Source organism: Castanea sativa, chromosome 1 (assembly GCF_040712315.1).
Source record: "Castanea sativa cultivar Marrone di Chiusa Pesio chromosome 1, ASM4071231v1".
NCBI lineage: Eukaryota > Viridiplantae > Streptophyta > Magnoliopsida > Fagales > Fagaceae > Castanea > Castanea sativa.
Genome location: NC_134013.1, coordinates 23,103,421 through 23,128,191, shown reverse-complemented (window position 1 = coordinate 23,128,191; position 24,771 = coordinate 23,103,421). Strand labels below are relative to the sequence as shown.

The 24,771-nt window shown below is 33.5% G+C and overlaps 1 protein-coding gene across 1 annotated transcript; it reads right to left on the bottom strand.

Moving 5' to 3' along the window:
- Positions 1-11,513: 11,513 nt before the first annotated feature.
- LOC142639508 (putative alkaline/neutral invertase D) lies at positions 11,514-23,230 on the bottom strand. Its single transcript, XM_075813672.1, has 5 exons — positions 22,965-23,230; positions 22,329-22,767; positions 21,323-21,754; positions 17,153-17,711; positions 11,514-12,158 (listed from the first exon to the last, which is right to left on the bottom strand). The coding sequence occupies exons 2-5, from the start codon at positions 22,725-22,727 to the stop codon at positions 11,863-11,865; spliced, it is 1,686 nt and encodes a 561-aa protein (XP_075669787.1). The 5' UTR covers positions 22,728-22,767; positions 22,965-23,230; the 3' UTR covers positions 11,514-11,862.
- Positions 23,231-24,771: the final 1,541 nt, after the last annotated feature.

Here is a 24,771-nt window from a genome sequence, read left to right as displayed (position 1 = left end):
ATTTTGATGAATCTAGAAATTTGGAATATATTTAGGCATATTATGTGAATTTTGATAATATATATTGAAAAGAGAGTGCTTGCAAGAGATTAAACATATATAAGTATAACCAGTCGACCCAATCCAACTAGAGCCATGTATGTTTATAAGAGATTAAATACATAAGTTTATTCTGAATTTTTTTTTTTTTTACTATACCACTTATTTTATCTATGTATTCTTATTTTTTTTAGATAAATTTTTTCTTTAAATACTCCAGCTCATTAATATTTGAATTTAGGAGTCATATTTCTTTTTTAAAAAGTTATTTTTTAAAAAAATTTATTTTTTGGAGGCTAAATAATAATAATAATTAATAAATAACAAATGGTTGACGTTACCTTCATGTTGCGCTTGACACAGCCGTGCAAGAAAGGGGGGGAAAATCAAAAGATAAAGATGAATGAAGAAACCAAAGGAAGGGGGAGAGATAAAAAAGGAGATGGTAAAAATGGTTGAAAGTGTATTTAAGTAAAAGCATGCAATATTTGTTGTTTTTATGCCACTTGACACGCTTCATTAATGTGTTGTTGTTTTTCTTGATTTCTCAGGCTAATTTAGTAAAATCATGCAGACTTAATGGGTGCTGGGCAGAACCCGTTAACAGGACCCAAAAACAAAAAAAAACAGTGAAAATATTGTCACATTTTATTGTAGGACAAAGTTTAGGTACAAAAGGCTACAACCTTACTCAATATCTTTTTATTAGAGGTGAATTTTGACAAATTTACCATTGGATTATATCTTCTTTTTATATCCTTCATGCTTGAAAATTTTTTTAGAAAATTAAAGATCAATAGCCATGTCATCAATAAATTTATTAAATTACAAGTTTTTTTGTAATTTAAAATTATGCATAATATATAAGCTTATAGATCATAGATCATATAGTAAATAATATCCAATTAACACAAAATTTGGCATAATTTTGTAAGTAAAGTTGGATTTTCAAAATATGTTGTAATGTTTATTTTACTAAGTAAAGTTGTAGCCTTAAGTTACAACCAATTTTATAGCTAAACTTTGTATTTTATATATATCATCTCTAAACTTTTTAAATTAGTGTTATTTTTCTTTAGAAAAAAAATTGTGCTATTTACACAATATTTTCATAATAATTTCATAATAAAGTTTATGCAATAAGTTTTTATTGGTTCTCATCGACATCCTAGTGACATTAATATTTTTTCACCTACCATTAATGGAAAAAAAAAACTAATGAAAACTAATGAAAAAAAGATAGGAATATCAATTAAGAAATTAAAAGATGAATTAAGAAATTAAAAGCTGAAAAAAGAAGACGAAGATTTGCAACCAAACAAATAAGGAAGGATAAGAGAACATAAATTCACAAATGCATTAGAGGAAGCTCAAATCTAAAATTTTCATTTCAACTCTTTACCCTTTATTTATTCTACTATACGAGGCTAGGGGTGTGCAACCAAGTCGTTGATCTGCCAAAACCGATCCAATTCAACCCTACCTATTAGTTTGGGTCAGTTTTAAAAGGTTGGTGGGTCAGCAAATTCGCCTAACTAGACCCACCTATATTTAATATATATTTTAAAAATATTATATAATTTTAGTATTTATTCTTTTCTTATCAACCAAGTTAGGATAGAGCTATATGATATCCTACTAACTTTGAAGTACTAATAAAATAGTTTGTGTTAGTTTGGTAGTAGGCTCAGGCTTTTTAGGTTATAAATTTGCTCTTATTTGTATCGGTGTTGTTTGTATTGGTGTTGTTTGAATGCTCAATTAAATTATTACTTTTTTAAAAAATTCTAACCCGATCTAGGTGGGCTAGGTTGGGTTAGATCTTTTTTCAACCTGAATATGGTGGGTTGAATTGAAAATACTCCTCAACCCGAAGAAAAATATTAATTTTGATTGAATTGTTTATGCTATGGGTACACCAAAAAAAGAAAGTTAAAACAATAACAAATACATTAAGTTGTCAAAATTGATACTTTACAGACCAATAACATTCACTTGATACTTTAGGGACTAAAGCACTAGTAGATAAATATTAGGGACTAACAATGTAATATCAACATGGATTCGAGTTTAGGTTGGAATCCCTTATAAATGGGCAATTTAAGCATGATTTAAATTTCTTCAAGAATATTTAATTTAAATTATTATTTATTGAATCCCTTATAAAAATTTAGGTAAATTCATTATAAAAAAAAAAGTAGGAAGAAGTGTTTTAGTACAATGACATAATTGTCAAAATGGAAATGTAAAACCAAAAAATAAAAAACACAAAAGAAGCGTCAAAATTAACAAAGGCATTATATTGTCAAAATTAACAAACACGATATTGTCAATTTTTTTTTCTTTTACAAGCTCAAGAGTTTATGCCTAACATTTTAAAGAAAATATTGGATTCAATCCAATTTCACTTAAACTACATTTTTTTTTCTTTTTTTCACCCCATTTGAGGAAGTACAATTATTTTTCTCCAAATATGTTAAGATGTTATGGGCAACATTCTTGCAAAGACTACAAGGCTTTCTTTTTCTTTCATAATTCTTTTCCACCTTTCATTCGTTTTTTGCTTCGGGAAACCTTTTGTCTTTGAGAGCGGAGGACAATTAATGAAACAATCTCTATCAATCATATAATTAACATTAGCATCAACCATATTTTCTTTGTCCACTAAATTTTCATCATCCACCACTAGCAATTCTTTTTCATTTAATGATGCTTCACGACACCAACGTGGTGGTAAATACAAGGATGGAATTTGGTAACAATCTTTATGAAGGAATACACTAAGTACATGATGACAAAATATACCCCAAAATTCAAAATTCTTGCAACTACAATATGTCATCTTACCATCCCGTAATCCTTTGTGCCTTTGACTAGTTTCATCTTTATAATATTGTAGCACAATTCAATACCATTTTCTTGAAGCACCGAATATTGTGTTGCTCTCCCAAACTCCTCTTGAAAAATCTTGAAAGCATAGGACGTCAAAACATTATGTGCTTGGTCTTCTAACGATGACATTGATCTTAAAGAAAAACCTCTATATGTCTACAACATCACATCACGTGATTGTATTTGCTCAATTTCTTCAATGGCAAGATCAACCTAAAATTACAAATAATAACAAATAAAAAAAAAATATACAGCAAAAGAAATCAATGGTAAATAATGACGTACTTGTTTGATGAGTTGGATCATGTTTGTGTGAGAACTAACAAACCGTTTAATAAATGTATTTATACTTTCCAATATTTCAGTTGTTGTCATTCCACAAAAAAATTCCCACGAAGGTAACATAGTATCCAAAAGTGTTTGATTTGATATAAACCAATTACATGTTTTTTAAAGAGCATGTCATATTTTGTCATAACTTGAAGCCCTTGATTGTCAAAATCTTCACATGACTCTAACTTGTATAACTTATAAAAGCCCATGCACCAATTTGAATATTGATTACCACGAATTGATGTAAACCAACCGCTGAATTTAGCGGTAATATGCCATATAAAAAAGGCATGCTTTGTTGCCGGCAATTCTTTTGATATTGCCTCTGTAATCTATGGATCTTGGTCTGTCAAAATTGTCTTGAGTTAATTCTTCATTAAGCATGCAAAAGTCTGCTAATCAAATACAAATTTAATAAAGCGTGAAAATATTTCAAAAGATATACGTTATTATTCTACTAATTAATCAAATAAAATTTAAAAAATAATTGTACAAATTTATAAGACAAAGAATATACCTTCATTAATCATCGAAAGGCACTTGTTGTTTCATTTCGAAGAAGTGCACAACCAAAGAGAATTGTCTTTCCATGATTATTGACACCAACAAAAATACCAAAAGGCATATCATAAGCATTCACCTTATAAGTGGTATAAAAAACAACTGCATCTCCATATTTTTTGTGCCAATCAAAACAATGAGTAGGTGACCAAATAAATATGCTCCAATCTATTTTCTTCATCAATTGTCAATGCATATTGGAATCTAGAGTTCTCTTCTTTAGCAACTTTGCAAAATTGTAGAAGATCCATGACATTATTTTTTGCATTCTTCCTCCTCATTTTCACATAAATATTACGAATATCCCTTTGAAAAAATAAAAGTTGTCCATGTATCAAATGTCTCCCAAGTTCCATAACACGCATTACCTCTCTAATTGAAAGTCCAGCTTCTTTCAATAAGAAAATGTGTTTTTCATCATCTATAGTGAGAACTCGATTGGCTAGAAGAAATCACACTTCCAAAGGAGAGAACAAATCATGATTGTGGTCTACAACAAACTTAGTGACATGCCATTCTCGAGGAAAAATATCAAATGAGTTGAGCAACATGATACTTAAATGAGCTTTACGTCCACATTTTAAAGACTTCTTATTTCGCTGCTCCTTAGATGGATCCACTATTTTAGTGGTTGTTTACCTTGTCGATGAGAAAAGAAATCACATCTTACTATTTCTTTTCTTTTTTTCCTCAGTACAACCTTTTTGAATTGTAAAACCATATTGATTTGCATAATTTTTATAGAAAATGAAAGCTTTGTTCACTAGGAAAACATTGACCAACAATAGGCTCAAACTCATTTTCTATTGAATTTATATATTCATGTTCTTCAATAACTCTCATTTTATCTATGGACATTCATTCCAATTAATTATTTCATCTCCATAAGTATTATTATTTTTTCCATCATTTGAAAGTTCATTTAATTCAACACAATTCTTTGAAACACTTCCATGAACCTCACTTGCAATCAAATCATCATCAACTTGTGCTATATTAAAACAAAAATTAAAAAAACAGTCAACATCATATTATATGATATATGAATTATATATTACAAATAAAATGAAAAATAATAATACCTTCTTGAGACAATTCATTTAAGTCAAAACAATCCACTAGAACAAATTGACGAGTTTCACTTGCATCTACATTGCCATCCATTGGTGCTATGTTAAAACAAGAGTTTAAAATATAAACATCATATTTGATGACAAATGAAATGAAAATTTACAAATAAAATAAAATTATAATACCTTCTTGAAGGGGTTCATTTAAGTCAAAACAATTTTTTGGAGTAAAGTAACGTGTCTCACTTGCAACCACATTCCCATTCATTGGTGCTATAATACATGTATTAGAAATAAAAATTAACATCATATTAATTTTGGTTCTATATTAAAACAAGAGTTTCAAAATATTCTATGATAAATGAAATGCAAATCACAAATAAAATAAAATTATAATACTTTCTTGAAGTGGCTCATTTAAGTCAAAGAAATCTTTTGCAACTATATCCTCATCCATTAGTGCTACAATATACATGTATTAAAAATAAAAATAAACAACATATTAATTTTAACCTATTTTTTTATAATAAAAAAATTGTAAAGTTTTAGACCCCTTAACACAATATGATTAACCTAATATTAAGCCAAGTTAATTAACAAGTTTGTTAATTAACACTAGGTTAAACCAATATGTGTAAAATAAATATAATGCGGAAAAATAAAAAACACAAAAATCTAATGACCTAGGAAAACCAAACCGGTAAAAAACCTAGAGAAGATCTAACCTAGCTATCCTCAAGGTAAAACAGATCCACTATGAAAGAATTGAAGTTTGTACAATAGAACTTAGACCACTAACATCCTATTGCTATCTCGAGTAGAAAACTTACTACCACAACCACGTGACAGCTCCGAGTCCACAGACTACTTCTTTCTTTGATCTACTGCAACCACAAGTCTCCTACTTGTGAATCTTGATCTTCTTGAATGTTCTTTATGCAGCAACTGAAATGATCACTAAGTTTTTTACATGAATCCAGATCTTGATAACCCTAAGTGTGTATGAAGGTAAACACTTCTAGATCTCACAAGAGATTCAACACATAGCACATTAAAAGACTCAAGAGAGCTTTTGGGTACAAAACCCTAGATCTAGAAAAGAGGCACACTCTTCTCTCTCTCTCTAAAAAGCCTATTAAAAACGTGCTTAGGGTTTCCTTTATATACTAGAAGAAGTAGATCTGAAACCCTAATTCTTTTTGGGCTTGAACTGCTATCTGGGCCGACTTAAAATTCTGCAGACTTATATTTTGATAAGTTGAGCCTATCTTTTGATCGATCGAACCAGGCAGATTCTGAACTCTTCTTTCTACAACTTGTATATTCTTTAATCTTAACTTGTATCACCTTAAGCATTGTCTAATAATACCTATAGACTCTAGGATCTATATCTAGACAAGTTTGTATTCACGATTTGCCAATTGTTCTAAACTTTTAAAACCTAACAATCTCCCTCAATTCGTGACAAAACTTACATACAATATGAAATGCTCAAATACAAGAACAACCCAATTACACATTATTGCCCAAATTACAATTCAACCTAACTCCTATCTATCAGTTGCAAAAGTAGACAATAGCTTCAAATGAATTAACCTATAAGTTCCTGAAACACTAAACAAACCATAAACGCTGTGTGAAATATACAAGTAAATCAAAATGAAGCACAATATAAAAACAAAAAAAGTAAACTAACTCTCCCCCTAAGTTAGATACATCAAAAACTTTATTGTCTCCCCCTTTCAAAAACAATTTCATCTCCCCCTAAACAAAACATTTTAAAAACCTTTTTAAACAAGAATCCCACATTTCATCTATTTCTCCCCCTTTTTGTCACGTATTGACAAAGACAACCCAATCAAAGAGTAAACAAAAAACATACGCAATAAAGGATAAGAGAAAATAAAGAATCAAGGAAACAACTCCCCCTATAAAAATAGGAAAAACAAAACATGTTTTGGGAAAAATAGGTTTGGGAAAAATTTAGGAGGTGGGGAAGAACTAAAAGAAACATAAGTTGAGGATACACTTAAAAAAAATTCTCTCTTTCAATAAATGCAAACTTGATACTATGTGATCCATATACAGATGGTGTTTGAACTCAAATCAAGTAGAAAAAATATTTGCACATTATTATCCATCATATCTCTTTTGAAAAATATTTTCTACAGTTCACACATAAAAATAGCATATACTAAACTATACAAAGGACCCAAAAATTAATCAATCGATTTTTAAATCAAGTTGAGTACCCAATTTAAGAAAGTGTATGCATTTTATGTGTGAAAATAATGAGAGATATGACTGCAAAGCTACAAGATGAATACAAAAAAAAAAAAAATAATAATGCAATGCATGTGAATTCTAAACATAAATGATGCATGAAAAAATATTGGTCAAAAACTTAAAAACTGAAAATTTTTCAGTTTCGATCGGTCGAGCATCAATCGAATACCAATCGAGTCAGGTAGAGAGAAATGATTTAAAATCAAGGGATTTTCGATCAGTTGAAAATCACATTTGATCGATGGAAATTTTGGAAATTTGAATTTTTTGAAAAACTGCAGAGTTTTATGCAGAAAATACTCAATTCAAATAATTTCATGAATGAAATGCATGAGCATGAGTTTAAAAGTTTTTCAAAAACAATTGTTTTCAACCCAAAACTTCAAAAACAAGGTTTTCAATCCTTTTTACCCCAAATTTTCAACCATTGAACATTTTTTTTTATTTATCAAAATCATAGAATATATAATCTTGGATGGCCAATCCAAATTCACACACAATTTCATATACTAAGTTTAGCAAAGAATAACTTGTGAAGTGTGTGCAACTAGCAACAGCATGAGATACATGTGTGATAAGTAGATAGTAATCAATCACAATTTCTACATTATTCATCACTTAAATTTGAAAGTGACTATCACCTAAAGAGTTACATCATATAACTCTCACATCTCCTAAAAAACAAGCTTGCAATCATGTAAATTTCTTTTTATTTTGTCTCATAATGTACACACCATTTTTATTTCATTGTGAAATTGTTATTTTGTCTAGATAATGTACACACTAATTTTTTTTCTGTGTCATCTTTATACTCGTGTATATATAGTCAAGACCAATATATACTCGAGGCTAAGAGGGAAACCAACTAACAGATATAACTGCCTAAACTAACTAACATTTAATCACAGCACGTGCTAGTCACATGGTTACTAAACTATACAAATAAAAGAGAACGATGCTACAAGTCGTTTTGCATCGTAACAACTAACTAACTGTTGATCATTTAGCTCATTGTTGCTTTATAACTTGTTTCGTCTTCAGCATCTCATTCTTCTCTCTTCTTCAACCAGCTTTTCCTGTTTGTCATTCTGATAAAACCATAATGCTTGTGCAAACAGGAACATAAGGAATAGGTGGTCCGATGTTTCTTCCTATATATCCTCTATGGCTCTACATGGGTTGCATTCAATGTCTATCGACTATTGTTATATGCATATGGGCTAGCTTTATTTTGATGGCTAGGCCGTTGTGTAGGAGGTGACGATTAAACAAGGTCACCCTATGTGGAATATGTAATTTTCATAGCCTGCTTTATCTCTGCTTGTTTCTCCCTTCGTGTGGTTCATCTTCTTGGTCATTTTGGTCTTATTTCTTGGGCGAAAATGGGCAAATGCCCATTTCACACAAAAAAAAAAAGGCAAATGCCCCCTTTCTCAAACTAATTAGGGAAATGCCCTTTTTTTGAAACTAGATTTTCTCAAAATCGAGTTTCAAAAAAAAAATTATGGAGCCCTATAGCAACGTTTTAAGGAGCCTATAGTGACGTTTTAAGAACCTATAGCGGTGTTTTTTAACTCGACCTCCATGAAATCGAGTTACATGCAAGTTTTTCTTTTTCTTTTTACCTATAACTCGACTTCATGGAGCTCGAGTTACAAAACGCCGCTATAGGTCTTTAAAAACGTCACTATAGGCTCCTTAAAACGTCGTTATAGGGCTTAACTCGATTTTGAGAAAATCGAATTTTAAAAGAGGATCATTTCCCTAATTAGTTTGGGAAATGGGGCAACATGCTGATTTTTTTTTCGCGAAAAGGGAAAAAGCCCATTTTGGCCTATTTCTTGTGTTAAAAATATGTACCCGTACCCTATTCGTACCTAGTACGTTCCATTTTGCTAATAATTAGAGCCAGATGTTCTGTTTTTAAGAGATTCTCTACTATTCCTTCTTGTAGTTGCAACCATTTTAAAATGGAGAAAATTAACAGATGCCTTAAGTACATTGGTCTAAGAAATATTTTTAGAAATTTTTTATAGGAAAAGAAAAAAAAAATTGACAGATTTTTATATTTTCTATAAAAATAATATCAAAACTTTCTTAAAATGGTCTATTAACAAATGCCCGAAGAGCAATGTTAACTGAATTCTTCCAAAATTTCAGAGTTGCATTGTTGGAACTAGTTGTTGTCTTTGGACCTAATGTTTTGCCCCATATCCCTACTCTCCATTGGGCATGCCCTAGCTGTATTCTTTGTTTCCCATTTGGCCTTCCACATCCTTGTTGAATTCTAAGGTTGTTGAGTGCTTCCCAGAAGTGGTTGTGCTTTGGAAAGTACTTGGATCTCTTAAAGTAGTGACTAGAAGAGATTGAGGGATTTAAGCAATCCTCCAAAATTGTTTTGCTATAAGGGCCTAAGTGCATTGCGAAGTTTTCCTGGACCTTCCTTCTAAATCTTCACGAAGATTAGGATGTTATCTGCAAATAACAAGTTTGGTTGGCCCACCTTTTCTGAGCTCGATTTCTTTTAGTGTACCACTTGTTTCGATGTCTATAAGGGTGCATGATAGAGCATTTTCACAAAGAATGAAGATGTAGGGAGACAGTGGATCACATTGTCTAAGGCCTCTGTTGGGGATAAAATAATTGGTTGTGTTGTTGATTCATTAACCAGGATGTTATATGACATTGTCCTAACACATTGCATTATTATATGTATCCATTGATGGCTAAACCTCATTTTTCGCAAGACTGCTTGAATTCCAACTTAATTTGTCATATGCTTCGCTAAAATCGAGTTTAAGGGCTGTCAGTCTATCTGTTCCACTCCTCTTCTTACTTATCTCGGTTAGAGTATTAGCATTGGGGGTTGTAACCACCCCACCCCCCCTCAATTGCTATTTTACAATCCAATTACATTAAAAACCCACTTTATTTCGGTATGCATATCCAAAATTTTTTACAACCTTGCTACAGTGAGTTCTTAAAAATAAGAACTCACTATAACAGGTTGTAAAGACTTTTTTAATGCCTAAATACTGTCTCTGTCCGTCATATTTTCTGAATACTCCCTCTCTCTCTCCTCTCTTCATTTTTCAGTCACACTCTCTCTCCATAATCTCACTCTGGTTAAATTTAGATTGTTTGAAATTTGGTTTCCCTTGATGAAGCCCTTGATTTTGGTACTATGTGATGAGATCATTTATTAGGATGGGTTTTAGGCTTTTAGCCTGTTCACTAAGACTTTGATGCTATTTTGTAGGCTACATTGCACGGGCTAATGGGTCTATGGTCATTCTCATAAACAAATTAAAAAAAAAAAAAAAAAAAAAGGGTCTATGGTCTATGTATCTCATCTGTTTAGTAATGACAATGAATATATTTTGAATTTGTGTATTCCACAATTTCTATCTCTTTTGACCTCGTTCGCAATTTATCTCCTCTAGCCTCCTCCATGTATTGTTCTGGTAGAAGTCGATTCAGACGTCAATCTCGCGGAGTTAAGACTTAACTACACTACTATCACTTCTCGTTAATTCTATCCTCTCATCATAGCTCTCAAACTCTAGTCTCTTGGTCCACGAATCGTATCTGTCCAGAATTAGACCAGAATCATTGTCAAAGAGCCTCATTTACGCCAAAATTTCTCACTTCAACATCGCTAGTGGAGCTAATATTGTCATCTTCAGTTAATGATGCTTTTTAAAAAATCAGACTTTGTCACTGTCTATGATATACTTGAAAATGTTGGTCACTTGTTGAATGCTACTAGCGAAAAAGATCAGATAATAATAATAATAATAATGATAATATTTCTATCTCTAATTTAATACTTATTCCATCATAGAGTCTATTCCAACACAAATGAGGTGAATTCATTGCTAACTAGTCCTCATAGCCGAAGAGTCTATTTGAGAACCGTTTATTTAGCTAAACTGAAACTTTTTGTTGAAAGTACCGTAGATAAAGCTAAAAAGTAACTAAAATAGTTATTCCTTAAGTAAATTGCTATTCTTACATACCAAGCATGCCTTAAAGAGTTTACTCAAAAACTTTGTGAAGGTTTAATAGCAAACAAAGTTTTAATAAATGACTTGATTAAAGCATAATCCAGCCAAGTTCAGTTGTAAGTTGATCAATATTTATCTGGTAATTTTTCAAGCCGAGTGCTGAGTTGTTCAAAACCACCCTATTGGGCTAATCTCGAATTGTTGTGGGAGGGTTGGTTTCACAGCCCTAGTATTCTCTGAACTGTCACAACAGGAAGCTGTGAGAGAACACCAATGGATCAGAAGATAATTAAGCACTTTCAAAAACAACTGCTGAACAATGTGATTTTAATAAAAAGTCCACAATATACTTATAAGATCATCCACAATGTCTCTTATCTGGTAAAGCAAAGACTTGACACCAACATTTAGCCTGTAAAGAGCTAATAAAAATTGGCACCATGGCATTTGCAGAATGCCTCCCAAAGTTTATATCTTGAATAACAAAATGCATCTTTTATTTGGAAAATCACAAAACTAGTCTCAGCACAGGCTATTGTACACAAGCAAACTTTGAATGAAGCCGTACAAGGCAGGAAGCACCAAAGAATAGTATTGATTTATATAACAAGATGTTTCACCACCTGTTTTTCTCTATTCTTTTTCTCCTATTTGCTTTTCCATGCTTGAGCTTTTCAGCAAGTCCAAGATGACGACCTCTTAAGAGCTGGCTTCATTTGCTTGTCCTCTTCCAGTGAAATCATTCCCAAGTGTGATGGATCCTCTAGCATCATCTTTGCCACCAAATATCCTGCAATTGACCATGTCTGGTACTTTCTTGCCTGCTTCCCAATATACCTCCCAGTTTTCCCATCATAATATTCTGGCCAGTTATCCTTCAGCAGACGATTCTCAGCAAGCTCAATCGCTCGTCTTGCAATCTGTGGTCGTCCCGTTTTAATGCAAGCAGCTGTCAGCAGCCACAAAAGCACTGCACTCGAGATAAAGAGGAAAATAAATAGTCAAAACAAAAAAAAAAAGCTTATGAACATCAGACACAAACTTGAACACCATAACTCAAGAATTGTACATGATGCTTCTTGTTTCAACAGTTTTATCCTGAAGTAAAGAGAAAAGGAGAAGCAAGAAACACAAAGAAACATTTATCTTGATTTAGTTTTATTTAATTTTGGAGGTCAATTGTATTTCCATTGGTCAATGGTATTTTTTTCAAAGTATTATTATTTAATTGGGTTATTAGCATTTTAGTGTCCGTTTGGCATGGATTATTTTTGCCAGCTTATTTTACTATTTAGCTTTTTTTGCTACTATTCATGGGTCCTATTGCAATTTTTGGTATTATTCATGAGTCCTACTATACTATTTCAGCTAACTTTTATCGGTACTTTCAACAAAAAGCTTTCAGTTTCAACAAATTAAGCGGATCCCAAACGGACACTTAATTTCCTAGAGTCAAGATTACTTTTGAAATTCAATATGTAGGATTTCCCAAGTCAAATAGAATTAGAATTTCCCAAGTGAAAAAGAATTAGGGTTTCCTAAACCAACTAGAATTAGAATATGTTTGATTGGAGCTTCGGAGTATGGAAAAGTAGAAAGATGGAAAATGTTGGAAGAAAAGAAAAGATTTAGATTTTCACCTTGGGTTTCGTGTGTTTGACTATTTGGTACAAATGATGGAAAAGTGGAACAATGAAATAGATAGTACAAATTTACTACTATGCTCCTAGAACTTTATTTTTTTAATATGTTTTATAAGATATTTTTCAATTATGATGTAAGAATGACTATATAATAAAATAAACTTTGATGGCGGAATCTCACTAAGGTAGGACCCTTTAGACCCACCCTTAGGGAGTAAACCATAGATACATGACCCCACCCACCAAAACCGTGTATCAAGTAATCCAAGGAAACTCCTAGAGTGAGGATTGAACCCAGAATGTCTGGTTCTACCACTCATTCCAAGCTTCCAATCACTAGGTTGCACCCTAATGGGTAACTCCTAGATAGAATGAATCAACAGTAAAAAATTACATTAAAAAACACCTAAAATTTTGGATAGTTTCTAATATATTTTCACAACATATATAAAAATGGTAAATAATAAAATATAAATAATTTTTTTTTTTTAAGGAAAGAAATCAATGGGGCATTCCTTTATTTGCCACCATACAACAAGTGTCTATGTGGGAAAAGGTTCACATGCACACATGGATAATTGCAAATTTTTACACTCCAGCTAAGTGAACGGCAAAGATCCACAAACAATGCCAGCCAAAGAACTTCCTGTGCTCACTTATAAAGAGCTCAATGAACGTCAGTGGCATTGCAACATTACCCAAAATCCATGGCCTCCAAGGTACACTCCAGCGCAATTGGAAAAGGGTAGTTGGGTAATTTTAGTTGAAGCCCTCTTTTCTCTCTTGTTTTCTCTCTCATTTGGAAAAATGGTGTTTTGGTGGCCCAAGTGGAAAATACCTGGAACCACTCATTTTTTCCTCAATTTTCCACTCCCAACCAAACAAGAGAAAACTCAGTTTTCTTCCCACTTTTCTCTTCTCCCCACCCCCCCCCCCCCCCTCCTTTCCACCCCCCAGCTTTCATCCCAACCAAAGACAGTGTTTGAGTTTAATTTTAGTAGTCCAGACAAGCACAATATTGTATTCCTATGGAAACAATTTTAGTAGTCCAGATAAGCACAATATTGTACTCCTATTCTGCTTAGTGCTGACCCCAAGTATCCCTAGGTGCCGACTCCCAGGTGATTTTTGTTGTTTCTGTCCTTTAATTTTTGCGTTGAATCAAGTTTTGGTTTCGTCATATGTAAAAAGGATGTGTGCAGCAGCGTATTTGCATGTGCATTTTTGTGTGTTATACACATGAAGAGTACAATGTTCAATAAATCATTGATGCCAATATAACTTATGTGTGGATTGGGGCTAGGTTGGGGCAAAACAGGTCCACCTCCTTCCTCTTCAACAAATCCACAAAGATATTCGTCACAGACCATCGCAGCCTCATCAACTTCACCGTATACCACAAGCTTCAACACCCTATCACTCTGCACTCATCCAACCTCAACCTCACTCACCAAAACAACATCTAACCAATGAGCTTCAAGATCAAGTTCTTATATGAGCTGAGCTGCAAGATCAAGGTGATGTTATTGCGAGTTCAGCATCACAAGGTGGTATCTTTGACAGCATCACTGACTAAAGCTATTGCCAGAAATTGACAGAGAGAGACAGAGAGGAGGATGGGGGAAAGAGAAGAAAGAAATAAGAGGAAAAAGTGGGTGGCTGATTTTTTTTTATAAATAATTTCATTTTTTTTTTAATAATTATTTTAGTATGAAACTATTTTTCTTATTTCTCTTTAGATTTGAAATCTAAAACTAGCAAAACGACGTCCTTTTATAGGATTTAACGGTATGGTTTGAAAGGTGGTCAAAACTCAACATTGAAAACAGAATGAAAGTTAAGGTACATAATTATAGAAATAAAAAATATAGGGACAAAAATGAAAACACTCCAAACTTACGAGGGTTCAAAGTGAGGTCTTCAATAAGAGTCTTGGGAACCAATTAAGATGTCTAGTAGGATAACATGATAGAAATTGGGATTTTATTCTCCCTCTGGCTCAATTTGCATACAATAATTCTGTCAATAGGTCTATAGACGTCAGTCCATTAGAAATCCGCATAATTATAAAGCCTTTAGATCTTCTCCACGTCCCCATTTGTTTTTGATAATTCGATAGTTAGAGGTAAAGGAATTTGAACCCTAGATGTCTCAATTGGAAATACCAGGTGCTGTCAACTAGTTGAGCTACAAGGCTCTTGGAACATGTGGGGCTTGTTAGAGCCACAGAGTATAGCATTTGTTTGTCATATTCAAGAATTGCATCATGAGATTAGAAAACAAACTCAAGTAATACTTAATGCTCTGTTTGTTTTGATAGAAAACCTCTCATGAAGATAGTTTTCTATGTTTTCCTGTGTTTGGTAGTATCAAGAAAAATAAGTCAAAGTAAAACGATCTTTGGTTAACGGAAAACCCTATTAAAAATGACTTTTTTTATAGATTGTTTTCCGCTAAATTTTTCCGAAAAACAACTCTATCTCACACTGCTTAAATAAAGGAAGTTAAGAGGCAATATGAAACTACTAAAAACATCTCTTTTTCATTCTTCTTCATGTCACTCATATAAGGCAATAGTAATAAATATAGGTATCAGAATATTTTTCGGATAGGGGGGAAGTCGCTTGGCAAGAACCTCCATGCTGCAACTCAGGAGCTAGTTGTTGGTTTCCATGTAGCACATTCCCATGGGCCACCTCATCGTTGATGGCAGGCTGATGGGTTTCACCAACGCTACGGTTTCACAAGATTTAACCTTTTTTGTTCAACCTAAGTTAAGGAGTTCCAGAGCATGAAGGAATGGACTTTCATTCCCGGGGCCACCTCATCTATGTACTCCCCCCCCCCCCCCCCAAATTTCTTGAAGATGAGCGCATGATATGATAAAAGGCCCCTAGTTGTGATGAAAAGCTAAGGTAGAGCCTCAGAGCCAGCCCAAGTGAAGATCGGCACTCAAAGGCTTGAGAAGCAACCAGCAAAAGCTGTGGAGACAGCTGAGTCGCCAATCAGGCACACCATGAGGCTGACTACAGCGGACCACGAGGTTACAATTCCTGTTTCCATTTTTCCCTATTTTATATAGTAGCAGCAAAAATACCATTTGAAGACTTTAATGGAGGGTATCTTGTCAACTCAACTCTCTGTTTTCCTTTCTTTCTTTAATCTGCTGCATCCCTCCCTCTCTATTACATCCCTCACTCATCTTCCCCACTTTGATTTCTATATTTCCTTTTTTTTCCCTGTTCAATATTTGTTTGTCGCTACATTTTTTATATATCTTCTCTCTTTCTTTTATATCTTTTCCATCTTTTTAATATTTAAAATATAAGCATGGTTAAAGATATAATTCTTTTTAACATATGACATAATAGAATTAGCTGACAAGTCATATGCCAATCGTGTGCAAAGTTTAGCTACAAAATTAGTTATTGCATTGGGCTACAGCCTTACTCAATATCTTTTATTGGAGATGAATTTTGACAAATCCATCATTGGATCACTTCTTCCTATATTCTCAATGCTTGCAAAATTTCTAAAAAATTTAAGATTAATAGCTATGTCATCAATAAATTGTTTGAATTGCAAGTTTTTGTAATTTAAAATTAACTATAAAATATAAGCTTATAGATTATAAAGTAAAGAATATCCAATTGACACAATATTTGACATGTGTATAAAGAGCGTAAAGAACATACAATTCAACAGTTAGATTTCTAAAATATGTAGTAATATTTATTTTACTGAGTAAGGTTATAGCCTTAGGCTACAACCAATTTTATAGCTAAACTTTGTCTTTGATGGAAAGGGTGTGACTCCAACCTTGAAGCATGGGATGTGATTGAAATATTCAAAATCACACAACTTATCAAACATAAATATACTCAAAAAACACATGGTTTAATAAACCAACAACTAAAATTAAATTTTATCCTGGTTTCTTGGAACCCAATCGTCTGCTTTGCTTTTATGCCTGAATCATAATTTTCTATTTGGATTGCATCCTTCTATGGTTTGTGTGCAAAGAAGAGTGATGGGAAGGACTGAGAGAGATTGCTTTCAGGATATCTCTTCAAGCACATAGATGCAAGATAGAAAAGCATCCTTCTAGATGGGAACAACATTGTCGTCCTATAAAAATCCTGTGCTATCCAAACCTTCACTTGACCCTAATATATGCATATTGACTATTGAGTGCCAAAATGGTGAGTTTATTCCTACCACCTCGGTAAAAAGGCCCTCACTAAAATTCATATTGGACTTCAGTTGGCAAAACTTAAAAGCATTAACGTAGAAAACTTGGATGACAAGAAAAGAGGCAAACCTGGCCAAGATCCTCCATTATGGTAACTCCATCTGGTATTCTTGGGATCACAACCAGTTACAATTCTCCACTCATGACTTTCTATTGCAGGATAACTTATTTTCAGAGGCATCTCTCCAACCAACTCTTCCCAGCGAGATTCAAGAAGATCCATAATAGCCATTGATTGCTCAGGTGTTGCAAGAGATGACATAATCGCAACACAATTGCCTAGTGCAAACCATCGAAAATCCATTCTTGCAGGACTAACATTTCCAATAAAGTAACCACCACGTGTTGGCATAAAATCAAATACCCATTCTGGGATTGAATCAGGAATAACATTAAACTTATTTACTGCAGTATGTGAGTACTCCTCAGTCTTGTAGCGGTAAATGTCATTTAGCTGTTGGAAGTCAAGCCAAAAGTAACTTCGCATGTGATAACTCAATGCATGCAAACGCTTCACAATTCGCTCTATAAATTCTTTTCCTTCTGTATCAGGTTTAAGCATTGCCAAAGCACATCTCAACGCCATAAAGAAAAGTGCCTGAATTTCAATTGGATAACCATATACGCCCTGGAAAAGAATTCACGCAATAAAACATGTAAATGAGGAAAGACTTCTTCAAAAGTGTAAAAGAATAACTGAATTCCTGACACATTCCTCAAGAAAAAGAAAAAAAGTGAAGAAGACCAGGGGAACATTATGTTATGATTTTGGGAAACAGATCAGTTATAACAGAAACAAAAAATACAATTCCATATAAGTTCCATAGGCTATATGCGAGACACAAGCATAATATTAAAAACAGAGGAAAGAAGCAAAAAAGAGTAAAGTTACATGCCAACAATATATGACAAGTGCAGTAGCTGAAAGTATTATACAGAAGTGTCTTGCATTTTTCCTTTTCCCATATCAATGACCTAAAAGAAAGTAAATTTCAGGATCAATGGCCTGTTCGAATTTCAAGACAAAAGGTCTAAAGAGTATATTTCAACACAATTCGCAAACTAATAGAACAAGAAGTCTGCCAAAGGTAAAGCATGTCAATTCAAAAATGAATAATATAATTAAACATAACAGGTTAACATCCAGTATTTAAAACCAATGGGAAAAAAGAAAAGGAACTATTAAGAAGAAAGTTGACCACTATGACAACCGATACAGGTAATATAAGTATCATCAAAGAAATATTATATATTCATGAATGATAAAATGAATCTAAAAATGTGATCCATACTTTAGGATAGGTACAAAACGCTAGGGTGGAAAAAGGTAGAATTTATGTACTACAGAAAGATAAATCAGCAAGATTGATGGACGAGACACTAGAGGTCAGGCCTTGGTGCGATGGCAAGTGCCTTCCACCAAAACAAATTGGGGGGTCAAGCTGCTTACCATGACCTCTCCCACCCTACAAAAAGTGGGTGCTTTGTGCACCAGGTACATTTGTCATCAAATCATAGGTGAATTTTGAAACTAAACATAAAATTTGTGTGATGTGGACACAAGATATAAGGAGTGCTATCAATTGGGCCTAAAGACCTAAGCCCAATCCCTTAATTAATAATTTTCTTTTCCTATTTGGATCAGGAGTTAAAGTTCTTTTCTTGTAAGCAAAGTTTTGGAACTCTATTAAGAAGCCCTGGGTTCAATTTTATAAGACAATGTTTAATTGATAATAAAGTTCTCACTGGTGTTATTTCAATTGTTTGGTGCCGACCCCAGCCAACCCTAGGTGTTGACTCCTAGCATTTTCTTTCACTTGGTTTTGACTCCAAGCAAGCCAAGGTGCTAAATCCTAGGTCCCATCCTTTATTTTCTTATTCTTTAATTTATTGTTGCAAATTTTTCGTTTGTCTTTCATCACTGTGTACTTTATAAAAGAACTTTAGGTACTCATGTTCATAGTGGAGGAAAAAAAGTCCAACTGATTTCAAGATACAAAGAGGAAAAGTGATCAGGAGCTCAAAAAATAGAGTCCCAAAAGATTATCAGGATTTTTTTTTCTTTTTGATAAGTAATGTTTTATTCACATAAAAAAGAGCAAAGATGAAGCACCATCAAATACACGGCTTGTGAACTGAAGGTGCATCTAAAACCAGCAAACTAGAGACAGAATGACTGTTTGTGGGAGCCATCCAATCATACAAAGTATGTAGAAAAATCAACTTCACGGCCAACATTAATCATTCAAGGACTTCAAATGTCCAGTTATTTTGTTCCGTCCATATAATCCACATGACACAGAGGGGTTGCATTCCAAATATCACCATTTTTCTGCCTAGAAAACTGTCCCTTCCAACATGCCAACAAATCTACACCCTCTTTGGCATAACCCACTGCACCCCAAAGAGGCATAAAATGAAAGACTACGGATCTCTATCCATAGAACAATTTAACAATAAGTGATCATAGACTCCCCAGCTTGCTTACACATACAACAACAATCCACTACGATAACATAAGCATCCCTGGCACAAGAACCAGGTTATGGATGAATTCCTTTTATACAAAAAAAAATGGAGATAATAAGTGAAAAAATTAAAATAATACTTCTTTAATTAGAAGAGTAACTAAGGAAATACAGTGAAGTCAATCAAGAAGAGTTTCTGAATAAAACCATACTCTCAAAAATTTGAACAACTGCTAATTTTACTCCCCCACAAACTTGCTTCAAATCTAATTGTAGCTATAAACTACTTGATTTTCACTACAATGCACTTGTTTTAGCCAAAGCATCAAACTATGAAAAACCTACTAAATCATCAAAATCTATGCAGTATTCAACACCCCTAGGCCTTGGCTTAGTAGTAGCTTTTTCATTAAGTAGAGGAAAAGGCGTTGAAATGATTTTTCAACTTTAAAAAAAATTTAATTTAAAATTTGAAAAAAAAAAAACGTAATAAAATGAGATTTAACAGCTGATAGTGTAGTTTTATAATAATATAAAAAAAAATTAAATTAAAAAAAAAAGGCAGAGGGCTTTGATATTAAAATTGATAAAAGATAGAAGAATTCTCAAGGGGACTGTCTATGGGGAAATTTATTTTTAAAAGAGAGATAGAACCTAGGAGTCACCACCTAGGATTGCTTGGAGTCCACACCAAGCACTAAAGAAAATTTTCAACCAAAACAAAAAAGATAAGAGCCAAAGTAATATATTGTAGAGAATAATACTGGAAAGAGAAAATTGAGAACAGTTGTGTGACTTACTTTTACAAGGAATATGGAATGAAAAGTCAGCATCCTCATTGAACAGTTATAAAAGGAAATCTTAATTTAGATGAGGGGTTGACCCAAAAAGAACATGAAAAGGACTATGCAAAGATCCAATAAAAGCATTTGCATTCATTCTATTTGGGGATACTAAATTGGAAACAACCTCAACAGACTAAAGAAAACAAATAAATAAACATCTGCATCTTCAAGTAAATCCTTTACATATCCTACTAAAGCAAATCAAAAAGAGGGAAGTGCACAGGGAACAAGAGAAACTGGGCTATCCATCCTTACAAGGCAGTGAGCATTACAAAACAATAAAATTTGTCACATATTATTATGATTAAGAATTTCCTCTCCGTCTCAAGGCTTTAATAAATAAATAATAATCCTGTTGTTACACTTAGAATGAAGCATTGTAACAATGCAAACGTCTTTGAGTATTATTCTTCTTCTTTTTTTACAGATATGCAAATATCTTTAATGCTTAATAGATCCTTCTAGAACTCATAGTCTCTGTTGGAATATGCTCAAACACTGCTAAAACCAATTCAAGTAAATAAATATTAAGTGAAAACTATGTTCATGGTCACTAACAACACATACCTTTGAAAACAAGGATTTATTTAGTCATAAGAAAAGAAATTATTCCAGGAAGCCATTAAACTTAGACCTGACTTCCACACCAAAGAACAACACCGCTAAAAGAAAACATTGCACTGAGCAAGCTAATTCTTCATTGGCTCAATTGCTCTTCTTTTGAAACTAAAATTGGCCAGTCAACATCAACCAAGACCACTTAATGAGGTGACCTTGCTTTCCCGTAGAAACTTCATATATTTCATAATAAGAATTAAACAGATTGGTAAAGAAGCAGCTAAGCAATATCCAAGCATCTTTGACAAAAATTATTTATAAAAATAAAAAAAGTATACTTGAGTAAAATCATTTTAGAGGCAGCTTACCATTCTTCGATCAATCATAGAGCATCCATCTGCACAAAGCAGAGTTGGGAATGTATCAAAACCCTCTGAGAGACATAAAGTTAAAATAAGCTTCATCCCCTTTTGACAATCTGATGTTTCTGCAAGAGTTAAATCCCCCGTGGACTTTGTATAAGCTCTCAGCAGAATTATCCACCAAAATCCAGAGTCAACGGGAGCAACTCTCCCAATGGCACTCTCACCAAAATCTGCAATAAGTGTATCTGTTTTTCGAATAGGGTCATGAAGAACTTTGAAGCTGGCTGGCATTGCACCTTCCCCAAGTTTAAACCTGTCTATTCTTTTTTCCCACCCTTGAAGGTACAAAGTCTTCAAGAGAAAATTCTTGACTATGTCAGGCTCACCATTCATCAGGAAAGCCAGAGCGCTAGGAACAAAATCTCGTACAAAAACCTAAAGCAAAGCACACATCAAATTAGATTTATAAAACATGCACGAAGTTCACATACAGTGTCTGTGCTTAGTGTCATATATTTTGTTTATAACCGGTCCTAAGGCCCGAAAAAAAAAGACCCCAGATGCAGTGAATGAGAATGGATCTACTACAGATACCAGTTGGGGTTTCCCTTAGTAGCGAGGCACTATATCAGACCCCGGATGCAGTGAAAGAGAATGACTTTGAATAGAAAATATGTAGTCTACCCATACTAATCTGTTGAGGATCCATAGCAACTCCAAAAATTTGGGAGTAAGACCTGGTTGTTGCTGTTGTTATTGTTGTATACTAAGTTCATAACAATTAATACCCCAGGTTCACATAGCTTGTCATCATGTTAAAACATATAACAAGTTGAAATCTTTTTAGTTTCAAATGGGTTCGTTTTCCTATTGAATTGAATCAAAGATTTCAATTTTAAGCATTTAAAAGATACTATTATTCTAGCAATCTCTAATGGGTGTGGTACGTGAATTGGATCATAGTAGATTACATAGTGTGCTCATACAATATCAAAAAGGGTATATATACCTGATCGTAGTTAAGAACTTCCTCCGAGGCATGGTCAACGGCAGCAATAGTCCCAACCGGCTGACCCCGAAAATACACCAAAGACCGGCGAAGAGCCTCCCAAGCGTCAGCAACCATTGGATGAGGCTCGAATGAGTTACGAGCCGAAGAAGCCGGGGTTTCAAACCCGGACCTTCCTCCGGGGGAGCACGTGCTCTCAAAGTTATCTAATCCTCCTCTGGCTAGACCGATCGACAACTCACTCAACGACCTCTCGTCGAACGATCTCTGCCTCTCGATGTTCAGCCTCGGCTTATCGAGAAGGCGAGAGAGATCGTAGTCGTCCATTTCCGAGATGGAGCAATGCGAGCTCACGTTTCTAAGTCCCACACCTACTCCCATCTCTTTGCTCCCATCCATATCGCTCTCTCTCTCCCTCTCTCCCCCTCAAAATCGAACTCTGCAACAAATCACACACACAGTTTCAAACGAAAACCACATTATTACAGAACTTTAATTACCTAATCTATTGCAAAAAATAGGATCAATTTTCAAAATCTACAATGGCAGATCAAGATCAACAACGAAGCAATTAGATGATAAAGAGTGGAAAAAAAAAAAGAACTATAATTTGTGAGTAAATTGAGTAATCTGTACCTGAACAACCAGATCTGAAAAGAGACAAAAAGATCCAAATAAGGAGAGAGAGAGAGGGGGGAGGAGAGAGAGGGGGTTAAGAGTATAGTATAGAAGGCGAAGAGCGAAAAGCGAAAAGCGAGAAGCGAAAAGCGAGAAGCGAAGCTCAAATAGGACGGATGAGGAGGAGAATAAACGGTTTCGTTTTCTCGCCGGCGAGTTCGCCGGCACTCTGTGGTGGTCGGGGAAAAAAAAACTAAAGAGCGAGGAAGAAGAGGAGAAAAAATGAGCATGTCTTCCACAGCTGGTATTTATAGGTGAGAGAAACAGTAGTGTCTCAAATGAAATGCAAACGGATATTCATTTTCTAAAATAATTACAAAAACGAAAAAATAGGGGTAAAGTGGCCTTCCCCTAATAGAATTTTCTTTTTCTTTTTCTTTTTCTTTTTTTTAATAATCTCTATCAAATCCGAAAAGTCCAATTGTCGAAACTCCAACTAAACCTACGTGGAAAGAGAGAGAGAGATATTACAGCTACAGGAATAGCCGGTAAGACCGCACGAGGAAAATTTGGTTTGCCCGGAGCTGTCTCACGTGGACTCAAAATCGATTTTGTTTATGTCGTCCTCTGACTTTTCATTTTTTTTGGATTTTTCCCACTCAACCTATTTTTCTTTTGTTTTTGTTTCGGTTTCTAGTTTTTTTTTTCCAAGCAAAACAATAAAATCCACACCTTTCCATGCGGCCTTCGCGAATCTTGGACCACCACTTTTACTTCAGCATTTATAATATCTCTGTCACCCATAATTTGTCAAGCGAAATTATGGCAAAGTTATAGGTTTTTTAGAGTTGTAAATTCATGTGTGTTCAGAATTTACCCACAAGAAATTGTGGGTTTTATTGTTCTTCTTTTTTCTTTTTTTTTTTAATTATCACACCATAGTGTAACTCTAAGAGATAATGGCTGAATTTAAGTCTTTAGAAGAAAATTTTATATATATATATACTTAAATTATGTTAAAATATAATTTTTATTTCAAATAAAAAGTTAATGAATATATTTAAAATATTGATTTAAAAAATATTTTTAGAAATATTTTTGTATTTAAACTTTCTCAAAATATCACTTGTTAGCCGTACCCTTATTCTTTTTTGGCTGGCGAACCTGTTTTTATTTCATCCGTTTTATGTTTGTGACGTAATTAATGGTGTCATAATTTACAAAGCCGTTTCCGGTTTTTAATATAATAGTAAAGTGATACTCTGACTATTTTTTTTTTTTTTTGATAATCTGACTAATTAATATTATTAATTATGGTTAGGTGGGAGTAGTCTGAAGATTATATTAATTGATTGACAGCTGTGTCACCTGTCTAAAATGTCTGCCTAATTGCACTTTTGCCTCACAAGCGGTTGGGTGTCCTTTTTTTTTTTTTGAGAGACAGCGGTTGGGTGTCCTATTTGTGTTAGTTAGCTAGGAATTTTGCCAAAACCCTAAACCTAAAGTCTCTTATCCTACCTGTCTTTTCTCTCATTGTTTTTTCTCCATCTTCATGGACCCACGTGCCAATTAAGGGAAATATTAAAATTACTACTCATTTTACTATGGAATTAAAAAATAACGAATGTGTAATAATTTAATAAATATATTTAGAAACTTTTTATGTGAAAAGAAAAAATAAATAGACTCTTTGTATATTTAATTTTTATATATTTCGTAATTTTTTAAAATTAGTCTACTCTAATTGTGTAATCTCCAATTTATTTAACCATAATTCTTGATCTAAAATGTTTAAAGAATATCAATTTTGATCAATATAATTTAA

Excerpts from the sequence above, each read along its gene's own strand:
- LOC142639508 (XM_075813672.1), bottom strand. The coding sequence starts at position 22,727 with ATGGATGGGAGCAAAGAGATGGGAGTAGGTGTGGGACTTAGAAACGTG. Across the intron at positions 21,755-22,328 it reads AAGTTCTTAACTACGATCAG|GTTTTTGTACGAGATTTTGT; the intron begins GTATATATACCC and ends GCTTTGCTTTAG. Across the intron at positions 12,159-17,152 it reads TAATGGAGGATCTTGGCCAG|TGCTTTTGTGGCTGCTGACA; the intron begins GTTTGCCTCTTT and ends TCTCGAGTGCAG.